The following is a 13,145-nucleotide window of genomic DNA, read 5'->3' on the forward strand; positions in this document are numbered from 1 at the left end:
TAGGTAATTTAACAAATGATTTGCTATGAGCAATTAAAATACATTTTTTGGTCGTTTCAAATAAATCTACCCTAAAAAAACTAACTAAAATTATTATTTTTTATTTTTCATACCTAGTTAAACAGTATAGTTCAATTATTTGAATTTTGTGTTCTAGTTACAGTCAGAGTAGTTACCTATTTAGATTTTTAAACAATAATAGTCTTTCATTTATCATTTAAACATTTATAACAATTTTCAATAACCGTGTATTTATTGGCTGTAATGTACCTACTTACTTGTATTTTCATAGAACTAGCAACTATTAATTATCAATAATAAAACTAAACTAAAAAGCGAAATGGGAGATTATTTAAATGCGGTTCATCCTATAATTTTAAAAGTTACTTTTAATTTTATAATATTTTTTTGTTAAAATTACAATTTCAGGAGATTTGTAGGTATGCTTAGCATTTTTAGTTTAGAAATTAAAATTTCCAAAATTGTTTGCGTCCTACAATATTATTATAGAATAGGAGGAGGTTTAATACAATTGTTAGTGCTTAAGAACACTTAAGCACTTACATTAGCACTTGACACTTACATTTTTTTTTTAAACTGCGTGCCTCGATGTTAGCGTTATCAAAAATTAACAAAATTATGATATGTATTTTAATATAGTTAATACAGATAGTAGTTACCTGATGGTGATTTTTCATGGGGTGGATTGAAGTGGTGGTCATTTTTTTTTAATTCCGACGACGGCACTTCGAAGACGACACTGGAGCCTTTAAGTAGTTCGTCTGGTGAAGTTGCCAACAATTGATCAGGCGATGTCGACATGGCTTTTGTCAACCAGATGTTTTCCTGAAATTCAAATATTTTGATAGTTTACATTTCGAGTATAACTAACACATGCTAAATGCAAAATGTACTTGATTATTATTCATATAATCAAGAAATAATTATAGTATTAAAGCACCATGAATATATTAGATAATGTTCACGTTATTTTTGAAACAGTAGTTTTAAAATTGGCTTACTGAAATTACATAGTCTCTGGACGTTTATTTTTTTTTTTTTGGACTATGCACATACAAATACATATATACGCTTAAGCTTAAAAACCATATAAACGATTAAGTGTGTATTTTGTGAACGTTGTAAAAAAAAAATTTCTATATCGCATATCAAATGGTTGTAAAGTGGTTTTTGTTTTTAATACAAACTGCTTTTAAATTTAGCTCTAAAATTTCAACCGGTCATAAAATTAGTTTAGGAAAAATGTCAATTACGGTTAATTTTTACACATAGTTCAACTTCAACGACAAAATGGACATGTTATTAAATCGATTAATATGTATAGGTACATTTTTTTTAAAAAATAACACTCGTGGCGGGTGAGTCTATATAGTAGGCACGCGTACTTAATTACCTTAAAGGTATAATTATAAAATATTTTATTTCGAGTGGTTAAGTCGTGTACTCAAAAACAATAATTGTTTTACTACTGTTATTAATTAAGACACTTCAATCAAGATTAACAGAAAGTAATTAAGGGCAGTGCGTTAAACCAAACTAACCAGCGTTTTGCATATTATTAAATTAAGAAAGAAAAAAACACTGCTGATGGTTGTTTTTCAATTGACGTAAGAACAATATGCGTGTAATTCGTTTTTATTACCTATACTAGTATTTCTAAACTATAACTTGTCAGTTGTCTATTTCCGTAAGCCGTATTTTGCGTTTTTCCTACGCGATATTGATAAATAATTATTTGAAAATATGAACAAAATAATAACTCTCAAAAGGAAAAATACATAATTTTTTTTGTCAACATGGATCCATTGATCATCGCCTACGTTTCAAAGAAAAGAATCTTAAGTAGGGTACACGTTTACTAGAGGTCACCGCGTCGTTCAATCCACAAGGAAGTCCGTTTATACACTATAGTAAATACTAAATAGGTAACATAATTGAAATTATTGAACTTCAGCCAACCGCGTGGGCTCGTACACAACGAAAAAGGCGTCCAAAAAACAAAAGTGAAGCATATTTTTCTAAAATTATAATGTAAACATTTTATGCGATTACCAATTCAAATTTCAATAGGTAAACATTATTTATTTTTTCAAGGAACTACATTATAATTACCTACTATTGAATAAAAATTGAGTTAGTAAAAAACTTAATATTATTATTCATTATGTAAAATGTAAACGAAAACAACACAAAAGCCAACAAAAACCACCATTAACGTTTAAGGTTGGCATTAAAATTACAAGCTTTAAATTCTAAACTGTCAAACGAACAGATAAAAGTTGAAATATTGCATGATATTACATGTTTGTAAAACAGTAATAAAACCGTAGGACCTACGAAAGAATTCATAAATATTGCCAGTACAATGGAGATGTAATGTTTTGTCCTACTATAAGATTTTTTATGGCATATTTTTGTCTGGATTTAGAGCACCGAAATTTTGTTTTCCTAAATTTTGCACATATTATAATAAAAGATTTTCCACATCAAACCATCGTAATGTTCAATAAAATATAAAATGCTATAAAAAAAAATTATAGTCAGACTGTATTAAAGCAGAATTCAGAACATTAAGTGTAAAAAAAAATAATGAAACATTTTTATTATGCAAAGTATAATACTATTTTGTGTTTTACAGGGGAAAAACTATTTAAAACACAGCATAGACCATTGAACAAGCGACATTCGCTAAAATAATTTAATATACTAGACTTTCATGTGTACCCATACATAATATTAAGGCATAATGCAAATAAAGGATACTATTAAATATTAGTACAGTCCAGGCATGAGTTCAAATTTTTATCATTTTGTACAATAATCGTCGTTGAATTAAATCATGTAAACACTAATTTTGTAAATGTATTTCACGTTCACTGCATAATTTAGTTAATTGATGATTTATTGTTTTATTATAAGTGTAAATGGTTATGGATGACTAACATTAATCGTTTTACTTTAATGGTGTGCTTAACAATTACCTATACAAATCAGAGCCAGTTGTAGTTTTTTCTAAATATAAGTATTTTTGAGTTCTGTTAAATATTCTACAATCGGACTGAATGTACAAAAAAAAACAGTTAAAAATATGTATATTTTCGTTGACATTTCTAAGCAGTTTTGTGCCAACGACAATCCCAGTGGAAGAAAAAGTAAAAAAGTTGTATTTATTTATAGTTTCCATGACTAGGTACATTGAAAACGAATAAAATATGTGGTTACAAAAAATTACAGATAGTTACAATTTATTTGAACAAAACAATTATTTAAAATAAAGCTGTAAACATTATTAACGATCCGGAAGAGAACGATAATGGTAATTTATTAAACGATAAGAGCAAGCCGTCATAACAGAGTTCCATGGAGCCAATAACCTTAACCTAGCTCAAACGAATAACGTCAACAAACAGCATAGTCGTAAATAGAAAAATCGTTAGTTAGATGTTCAACAAAAGTGTTTACAATAATATTGTATACAGCAGACAAAAAAACAACACATTAAAAATATTATTTAAGCTACGGCTAATTAATTATACAATGGAGCAACTATAATCTCAATATTTTTAATTACTAATGTATAGCATAAGAGAATGCGAATATATACTAAACATATATATATATATATATATTACTGGTCACTGGTTAAATTAGTACAACATAAATATAACAAGCACTTAAAATTGTATAATGTGATGATACAAATCATTTTTGTTTTACAGTCTCGAACGTAGAAAAACAACAAACATCTACTTATAATTTATGTATAATATTATATAGCACTTTTGAAGAGGTCACAATCGGAATGATATTTCAAGGGGATTGAAAGCCTTCTGTTTTTTTTTTACGTTTTAGATCAAAAAGCCTGACAGCATTTCTACTACTCCTAAGTAGTGCGATTTAATTTCTGTAAAAATATACAAGATCTTTGGTTACTTTACTAGGTTATGTAGAAAACGGGTTATTGACTTTTTGTTTTTTTAATATAAAAATATTGTTTTTTTGTATTAAAACATTGTTTTTTTTATTAAAACATTTTCAAATTTATTTTTTTTAATTATAAGAACCCATTAAAATCGGTTGTTTCCAAAATGTCCTAGTAACTCGAATTTTGTCAGGCTGTTAGATCTAAAATACCACTAAAATTTTGTTTACTCGAACATATTTACTAAAATAAGGTAAAAATAATACTTTGATTCTTATACAAATAATTTTGTAAATAAATTGGCATGGTCGAAATTTATAAAAAATCCCTTTTTTCTTAAATATTGCTTAAATAAAACTCCTTAAAACCCGCCCGCTTTCAATCTCCTCGATATAAAAAAACAATCAGCACAGTAAGGTTGGAGAGGTCACAGATCTTCAGGAATTATAGTTGAAAGAAGTAACTCAAATAAACGAATCGACTTTTTTTCAGACCACAAATCCCAAAACTACAATTAGAAAAGTGAATTAGAGAAAAAAAAATATACATCACCTCATCTAGAAGAATGGGTTTTTCATCTTTTTTTAGTATTTCATCGAATATCTATTGTATTATATCTAATCAATATACTATAGAACTTCAGACGTAATTTGGTTATTTAAGAAAAATTAATATGTTTTCTCGTTATTTTAAGAGGATTTTTTTTTTATTATTTGCTCAATAAAGTGCCTTCCAGGTAAGATTTCTGGTGTACACACTTAGTATATACTTGATAGAGAAAGAAGTCGGTCCAGCGGTGTAAAATATTTCATTGAAAAAGAACACATCATTGTAAAAACAATACCTTGTCCGCATCATAGTTTAAACGACCTTCACGGTATTGATTATAGTTTATACGTATATTAGTAATCAATCGTTAAATATCCACTATCCCGAACAATTACATAGTCTCAATATCAAACGGAACTAAATACTTTACCGTGAAAATCGAATACTATTTCAAATGAAAAAAATTATGTAGCTAATGCTATGTAACTAACCCTACGCTATTTGACTGTATTTTGCTAACAATGATAGGGCGGTGCTCAAGTAATATTATTTTTATAAAACGCTCTCTCTTATACAACTTAAGGTATAGAACACATACAATATTGGGTAATGAGAATACAAATAGAGTTCAAAACTTGGGGTAGTAAACACAGTACTTCTCCCCCTCCTCTCAAATTGCGCTTATAATCACAATGCAAAAGTCATACATGCACTAGTTACTAGTAGGTAATGAAATATTATAAATGTACAACTATAAATTTCCAAATAACATTATTCAGTTAAGTTACAAATCATATATGAAATTGTTTTTCATATAAACATTTTTTCGGATAAACATACCAACACAGTTATTTTTTCAATCGAATAATGCATAATTTTGAATAATATAAACTACTTTATAACTTAGTCAGTCAACGTTAATAATTTAATTATTCCGAATATTTATCTGAAATTTTAATCTCAATTCTATGAACACTTAACATGGCTAATTCAATGAGTTTGTGTTTTATACTTAAATTCCTGTTAGTACTATATGAGGACCACATAAAGCTACTGGTTTTTTGTTTGCGTTTCGCCAATAAGGTAATGAGAGAAGTGAGGGGAAAATAATACACCGAGAACCTCCCCCTTGTACGACTCTGAATTTCATTATTTAAAGAAAATGTAATCTTCTTTTTCAGTAGACGCAGTACAATATAAACAAAAACTAGTCTCATTGGTTTCGACTCCTGACAATAATTAAAAACATAGTTTTTTTTTTATACATTATATTAATTATTTAGGTATAATATCACAGTTTTCTAAGAGTCATCGGCACGATCGAACGGTGTTAACGAACGCTTAATTATCTCAATTTGTATTGTACTCATCATCTTTTTGATAATGACGGTCTTTCAGAGGTTTCTGAATTGGTAACGATAACGTGTTGATACGGTTAATAAAATAAGTGGGTGAAATTCGAATAATATACAAGTACCTGCGTCAGCTGAGAACAATACATCATACATAGTATAGTATGATTACTATACTATACTGTGTGCCAGTTTGGTAATTGGAATATTTTGTTCTGAAACTAATTTCTGAAAAGAACCCCTGGGACGCTTAATAAATTAACCAACTATCCTACGCATTCATAATTAATCGTTTAATATTCTACAAAATTTATATGTAAATTGGCAGTTAAGGTCATGTTCAGTATAAATTATATTGAACTGATATGTTTTCGTATTTAGGTTTAATGTCCTATAATCTATGTAACAAACATGTAAAAATCTGGTGTCACAGAAAATAACTCGAGTTGTCAATTAAAACACACAGAAATTATGGAGGTATATCCTCTCCTCTTCATGTGTCTTATTTTTTTTTTTTAGGAGCTTGAGAAATTATTAATTATTTGGGGCTTTGGCTTTAGTGGGGGGGAGTTCCTTCTGAATCTCCTAAAACTTCCTACAAGGTGTTAATTATACTCTGCAAATACTATTTATTGTCATTATTGGTACTATAGTATAGGGCATATTCTAACAAAATATGTAACATAAAGACACTAGTAGATTTTTTTACGATTTTCCCTGTCATTATTAACATTAAAATAATATAGCTTTTTACATTTTAAAGCAATGGTATTTTCCAGGGCTTCGAATCAAAATCGACCATACACCGCTAAAAACCACAAAATATCCTAAAAAATATAAAATAATATCGGATTGTTTTTTCACATAATCATAGTATATAGCATCACACGCATGTTTAATCGATAGGTAATACTAAAATGAAACCCTGTGCGTCGCTATACACTAGATTTTCCCCACAACCATCCACTGCCACCCCATTGATAATAAGAGAGTTTGGTTTGGAGTGGCTGAATTATACGATGGCATTCCGTAGAACTCCATGGAATATCCCAGAACTTTCTTCCGGCCAACCGTGAGTATAAAAACAGCTTAAGTATACGAAAAATAATCTGTGACTTGGCGAATAGGGCGGAAGTAAATCGGTACCAATGTATTAAGAAAATGACCAAGCGAAGCTGGTCTACCTCAGCTAATTACAATAACAATAATAATAATAGTTAAAACTTAAAATAACATGAAAATATTATACACGGCATATTATTTATACACATTTAATTTTTAATTTCGGTATAGAAGATTTCAAAAGTAAAAAGGGTAGGTATCTCCTCTGTCACAATATTAACATAAAAAAAAAAGCCATAATAGGGTGAAATGGTGAAGTGGGGTAATTGCATACGAATGGTAGAGATAGCATAGATAATGTTTTTATTTTATTTGTCTAAGTACATTAACATTTTATAATTAATAGTATTCGTGTAAAATTGAAGATTATCAATTACTTTATTAAAAAAATAGTATTTACATTCGCTCCATTCGTTTACAATTGTCATTTACCGCACTCCACTGTACCCTATATTTTATATAAGATTTAAATCTAAAAAAAACTATGATGCTCTACGCTGCGAATGTAATTTAGTTTATATAAATTATTACTTAAGCACATTTATACAAAGTACATGTATAATATTATGTTATGAGTCAGATTGAAAAAACACGCCAAATATTACCTGCAGGCTTCAAGTTTTAAACGACAAAACGATTTTTGATGAAAACGGATTTTCACAAGTACAACACACCAACGTACACCGCTAATAGCAATAACTAACTAGTGTATTATATCAATTTGACTACAAAAGGTGGAGGTAATATTTTATAGCTGAGGTCAAAAGGATGCATTAATCAAAATCACTCAACACTGGTGTTGTAGACCTTTGTACTTAGTATATAAATGTAGCGAAAACGTATAAGCAAAACAACAATGGCGTTATCAAACACTATTATTTCTCTGGGAATCAAAGACGTGTGCATGCTATACACGTTGTAACGATCAAGCTATTAGTATAAAGTTCAATACATACGGATTTACCTTTATCCTATAATACCCTGTAATGTATTAAATGCATAAATTGTTTTATCTGTAAAAAAATATTTCAGATTCTATCCATAAAAAATGTTTAAAAAAAAACACAAGGTTAATAATTATTATCATTCTGTTTATATTATTTTAACGGAACTAAATGCCTCGATAATCGAGTGTACCCAGACCGACAAACGCCGTTCCAGTTGAAAAATATAACACATTGTACATGGAAGATAATAATGAAGGCGATAAATTTTTGCGGTTTTACAATTTGAACAGACCAAATATGAGGGATCTCCTTGAAAACGCTACAAACACATTGGCTGTCTGAACTAATTAAAAAAAAAAATATGAAATAACAATGCGTCGCGCCAGTTGTGGTGACGCACCCTCGACTAAATGCGAATAGTATTTTAGAGCCGAGAAAAATAAAAATAAAAAAACAAATACTTTCCGTTTTAAAAAGTTGTCATAGTCTTTATATCTATGGAGACAAAAAAAAAATAGTTTTCAACATTCAAAACGTCAATAAGTTCTGATGTTTTAGTCAGTGCGATTAGCTACACAAATTTAAAAACGACATTTATGAGCAAGTGCCTTTGTAAGAGGGTGGGCAGATGAGCAAACTTGTAATTTTTTTAGCATATAATGCAGTTTTCCTTGAGATAATCGTCGGCATAAATTATGACGTCATCAAATGATGAACTGCGTGTAAGAAAGGTAGGTAGGGAAAAGATTTCCTTTTTTTCATTCTTAGATTCACCTCTGGGTAGACATAAGCAAAAGCGTATTCTACGGTTTACAGACTCAGCTTGAAGTGCGAAGATAATAAATACATATAGAACCGGAGGTCAAGGAGGCCGCAGCCACCCTAGCAAAGCCCGAAGGGTCGAGTTCTTATATCTTTTATTCAATGATTTTTTTCAAGAGTTACCGTCGGAAAGGCAAAAAGCGAACGAATTTGTAATTTTTGTGTACAGCACTGCTTATCAGTATATAATATTCTAAAATCAATGGTAATACTACCGACAATTTGACCTTGTGCCGAGCTATAGTTTTTGCGGGTCCTCATATTTTGTTCTCATCAAATTTATCCATTGTGTACACAATAATATTGCATACCTTTATATAGTGCGTTTGAAATAACAAGACTCAAGGTTTACCGAATTATAATCTAAAAAATACAATTACGATAATAATTAATACAGAATATGATGACCTTTTGTTGAGCGTATGATGAAGTACATTAAATTGCGGTTTCTTATATTGACGAACGATTAAGGAAACAATAATGGGTTGATGCGTTGTCAGACAGAATAAACTATTATCCGGAACCAGGTATCTACTTACTATGGACGGCAATGCACGTGTACAGACTAGCGATAGACGCAGGTAAAATATTATATTAAGACATTGTTGTATTGTAATAAAGTCGCCAAATAAAGTGAAAAGGAATTTGAAAAAATTAAATAAAATCATTTTGAAGACATTGCTACGGCTAAATAAACAAATTTGGTCAAAATCCTTGTTTTCAAGATTTTTAAAGTCCCAAAAATCCAGTTTTTTTGTAACAAAATAGAGAATACCTAATCTTAACCTGAACTTAAAACAGTTATAGAACTTAAAAATAAGAACGAAAACGTAAAAAGGTAAAACCATTTGACGTCTGTCATACAACGACATATTATGGACAGTCACCAAAAATAAACTAAAAGCTTAGTTCTTCGTAGCTGTAATAAATTATACCTAAACAATTGATATTTCCATAACGACAAATGTTATAGAAAAAAAGATTCATATTTTAAAGAATAAGTTAAAGAATTCGTGAAATTCTATTCTACCAGTGGAAATTCTAACATACTTTTTTTATGGTTCAGCATAAAATTTACCTATTGTTATTACTCATATTATGATAAAAAAAACCATTTAAAAATGTAATATAACCTTCAACATGCGAGCGTAGTAAATATATGTACCTGTACAAAAAAAAAAGAGAGATAGTAAAAACTATGCAGATTTTATTAATAAGGCTCGGTTGATATTTTAGCAAGTTGAAAAAATGTATTATAGTCAATACGTTTTTAAAGTGAATAAAATTAATTATGAATAACATTCGATTTTGAATTGAGATAAACGTGGCATATTACATTTATTTACTTGCTGAATTGAATAAACTACCTCAATCAAAACAATACACTGCGATTTTTGACAGGTAATAGCCAATAGGTATACAAATCATATTATGTTTCTAAAATGCTAAATATTTCTTTTAATGATTAAGTCTATAGTGCAGCGATTCATATAATTATTTCATAATGGGCTATAAAATGATTGTAGTTGAAGAAAATGTAAACTATGAAATATAATATTAGGGCTTATATTATAAGTTATTAAACGCAATATCAAATAATTTACAATGTTCTATTACCTTTTCCAATCCATGATATATTGTTGACACGTGATCCACTTTTATTATAATGATACCTATAGGTTATATTTTAGTCATTACCTTTTCAAATCAATTAGACGTTAAATGTGTTTAGAAGATTTTTTCCATGGTACATATTTAATATAGTTTGCAAACTTATTGAAGCAAAGGTAAATAGTTTAATTTAGGCTTAGTCTATAATAAATGTACATAAACAATAACTGTGTACCTTAGAGGCAGAAGGGTCCAAGTTTTTGTAACTTTTCAAGAGAGGTAGAAAACGTTTTTGCAGTGCAGCTGTATTTTACAAAAATCGCTACTAACCATTCAACTTTAAAGTAAAAATCTTGAAGATTTTTGTAAACTTTACTCAAAAGGGTAAATCACTATTCACTTATAGAAATTTTGTTCACCAGATTCTCAAACATTTCTTGATCATAAATGAAAAATTCAAAATCAAATTAGTCCATTGTTCTTTGTAAAATATAACTCGGTAAAAATGCGTCTTATGATAAAAATGACCATATAACTAGATTCGTGCAAAATTATACATTGTAAATACTCATTATCCTTTCATAAACACGGATATAGATATTTTTGCCTTGTCAAGTAGAGGCAATTTTGTACATCAGTTTTGGTGCACATCCCACTTGTCCTATTATTAAATTCTATGTTTAATGTTATGATTGGTTTGAGCGATCTACCGTAATCTACCATTGCGGTTAACCGCGTTAATCGGTGACACATTAATGACATACTTTACAAGCGCGACTGGCGTCCCGCGTCAACGATGGAATGCCGGAAAATCAATACCGGTGGCGTCGGCGGCACCGTCTTGCGAGCTGCTGTTGTGTGTTTAATAATAACTAATGATATTTTATGCTAAGGGATTCATGGGTTTAGCCTACAGCTGTTGAGATGTGTAAACAAAAATAACAACCACCAAACTTACATAAGTACTACAGTATACTACAGAGGCCGCCAGGGGTATCGCGTGTCGGCAAAGGGACACATGCTGCCAAAGGAGGCGGGACTCGAGCGGCTGATAACTGTTTGAAAATAGATAATAGATAAGAGTATTTTGATTTGTGCAGAGGGAAAACAACTTCAGTTTTTCTAAAAATCCCTATGGTAAAGATAATTTTTTGAAGAAAAAAAAAACCGTACTTGACTGGCGCCGTTGTCCTTGGACGGGTCGGAACGCTGCCAATGGTCGAACGGTACGGCGTCTTCCACCGGCAAAACTCTGCGGACCATTTGCGACGAACAGATTAATAGTATTGTCAAAGATGAAACAAAAAAATGTAAAACGGCTGTCGTCCGACAAACGCGCACGGTCGCGACGAAAAACGAAAATTAAAAAAAATTATATCACTATTTTGCCGTCGGTTTATGCGCGGTCGATGGTGTAGAATTGTTTCGTAAACAAATGACGGTTTTTTTTTTTTTTGTTATGATAATATTCGCAGAGTTTATATTATCTATATATGTGGCGCCGGCGGTCAGCGAGTGGTGCACTGCTGTGTATATTATTCCTGTTGGCTGCTGCTATTGCCGTTGCTGCTGCTGCTGCTGCTGCTGCGGAGTCGGCGCGAGTTCTGCTGCCCCGCTATCCGCGCGTTCTTCTTATAAATACTATTTATATATCAGTCTATACACAGATGTATACATATACATATATCCGTCGCCGCAAAGGGCGATGCACCCGCTCTGCCCGGACAAGACTCGCGAGTCTTATAGATAATAGCATTTCTGGTTTGTTTCTATATAGAAATGAAAAATAATATATAATATATACGTAATACGCTCACCTGGAAGATAATATCTTGGGACTCTGCCAAATCTCGAGCCGTGTAGTGCCTTACAAGCTATGGCTAAATGTTCTTAGAAGAAAAAAAAAGGTCAGATTAAAAATGTACTCGAGACTATAGAGTAGTAACACGTAATTGTCTTAAAAATTGCAATGACTGTTCGGTTCAGAAAAGCTTGTCGGACTAGTTAGACATGTCACTTGGCAGTGGACGTCAATACGATTAGGTGAAAACTCGTTTTTTTTTGCATAGATACAATTTTTTCCGACTATTCGATGGATGACTCATTTGCGCGAATTGTTATCTTATATATTTTTGTTTAGGGTTAGACTTTTTTCCCCTACATACCCGGCGGTTTCCGTTTCGTTTAAATGACCTTCGGCCGTTATCACCGTGTCGGCTTCCCGCCAAAATAAATTAAAAATGTTTAAGAACCCTAAATCCGTAAAATCGTCCGCTATGTCAGTCATTCAACCGATCAGGTTTGTATTGGAATAATATTAAAAAAATCCACCTAGAAATGTTATTTTAAATTGAAATTAATTAAATTTATTATTATTATACATTATTATTTTATTATGCATTATTTTTACAAAATAATTAACTGATATTGTAATAATTTGCTGATTTTACAGTCGAGACAAATATAATTGGTTTATGATAACTGAAATAACTAGGTGGTAATGTACGTTTTTGATTGGACGTTATGATGATATCGTGTGAAAATTACATCTATTGTGGTTCCTGGCTTTAATAGTGATTATTTTTTCAGACTTAAGTGTAATTAGTGCATAAGTGCAATTATTTTATAGTTTATTATCTTATTAATTATTTAATATGGATGACTACTAATATATTTGCATAGAAATACATAATATATAGTTAGTGCCAATTGACGATAAATTAAAGATATTTGTATTAAAGAATAAAGTAGCTTCATTATTGGAATCTGTCACTATGAATTATAATGCTAAAAGTCAAA

General features: G+C 30.3%; 1 protein-coding gene across 2 annotated transcripts in view; it reads right to left on the reverse strand.

Moving 5' to 3' along the window:
* LOC126841336 (aquaporin-like) overlaps positions 1–11,934 on the reverse strand; it is a 33,814-nt gene extending 21,880 nt beyond the window's left edge. The window contains exons 1-2 of one of the 2 annotated variants that reach the window (XM_050577752.1): positions 11,520–11,934; positions 681–846 (exon numbers count right to left, since the gene is read on the reverse strand). In XM_050577752.1, coding sequence (XP_050433709.1) covers positions 681–846; positions 11,520–11,609 — 256 coding nt within the window. In that variant the 5' untranslated portion in view covers positions 11,610–11,934. Of the gene's footprint in view, positions 1–680; positions 847–7,571; positions 7,686–11,519 lie in introns of those variants that run through there. The other variant, XM_050577767.1, reaches the window with a different exon arrangement.
* Positions 11,935–13,145: the final 1,211 nt, after the last annotated feature.

Source organism: Adelges cooleyi, unplaced genomic scaffold (genome assembly GCF_023614345.1).
Source record: "Adelges cooleyi isolate 19-005CV unplaced genomic scaffold, UGA_ACOO_1.1 ACOO_flye_CR_arks_rails_tigmint_CR_PRNA_108, whole genome shotgun sequence".
NCBI lineage: Eukaryota > Metazoa > Arthropoda > Insecta > Hemiptera > Adelgidae > Adelges > Adelges cooleyi.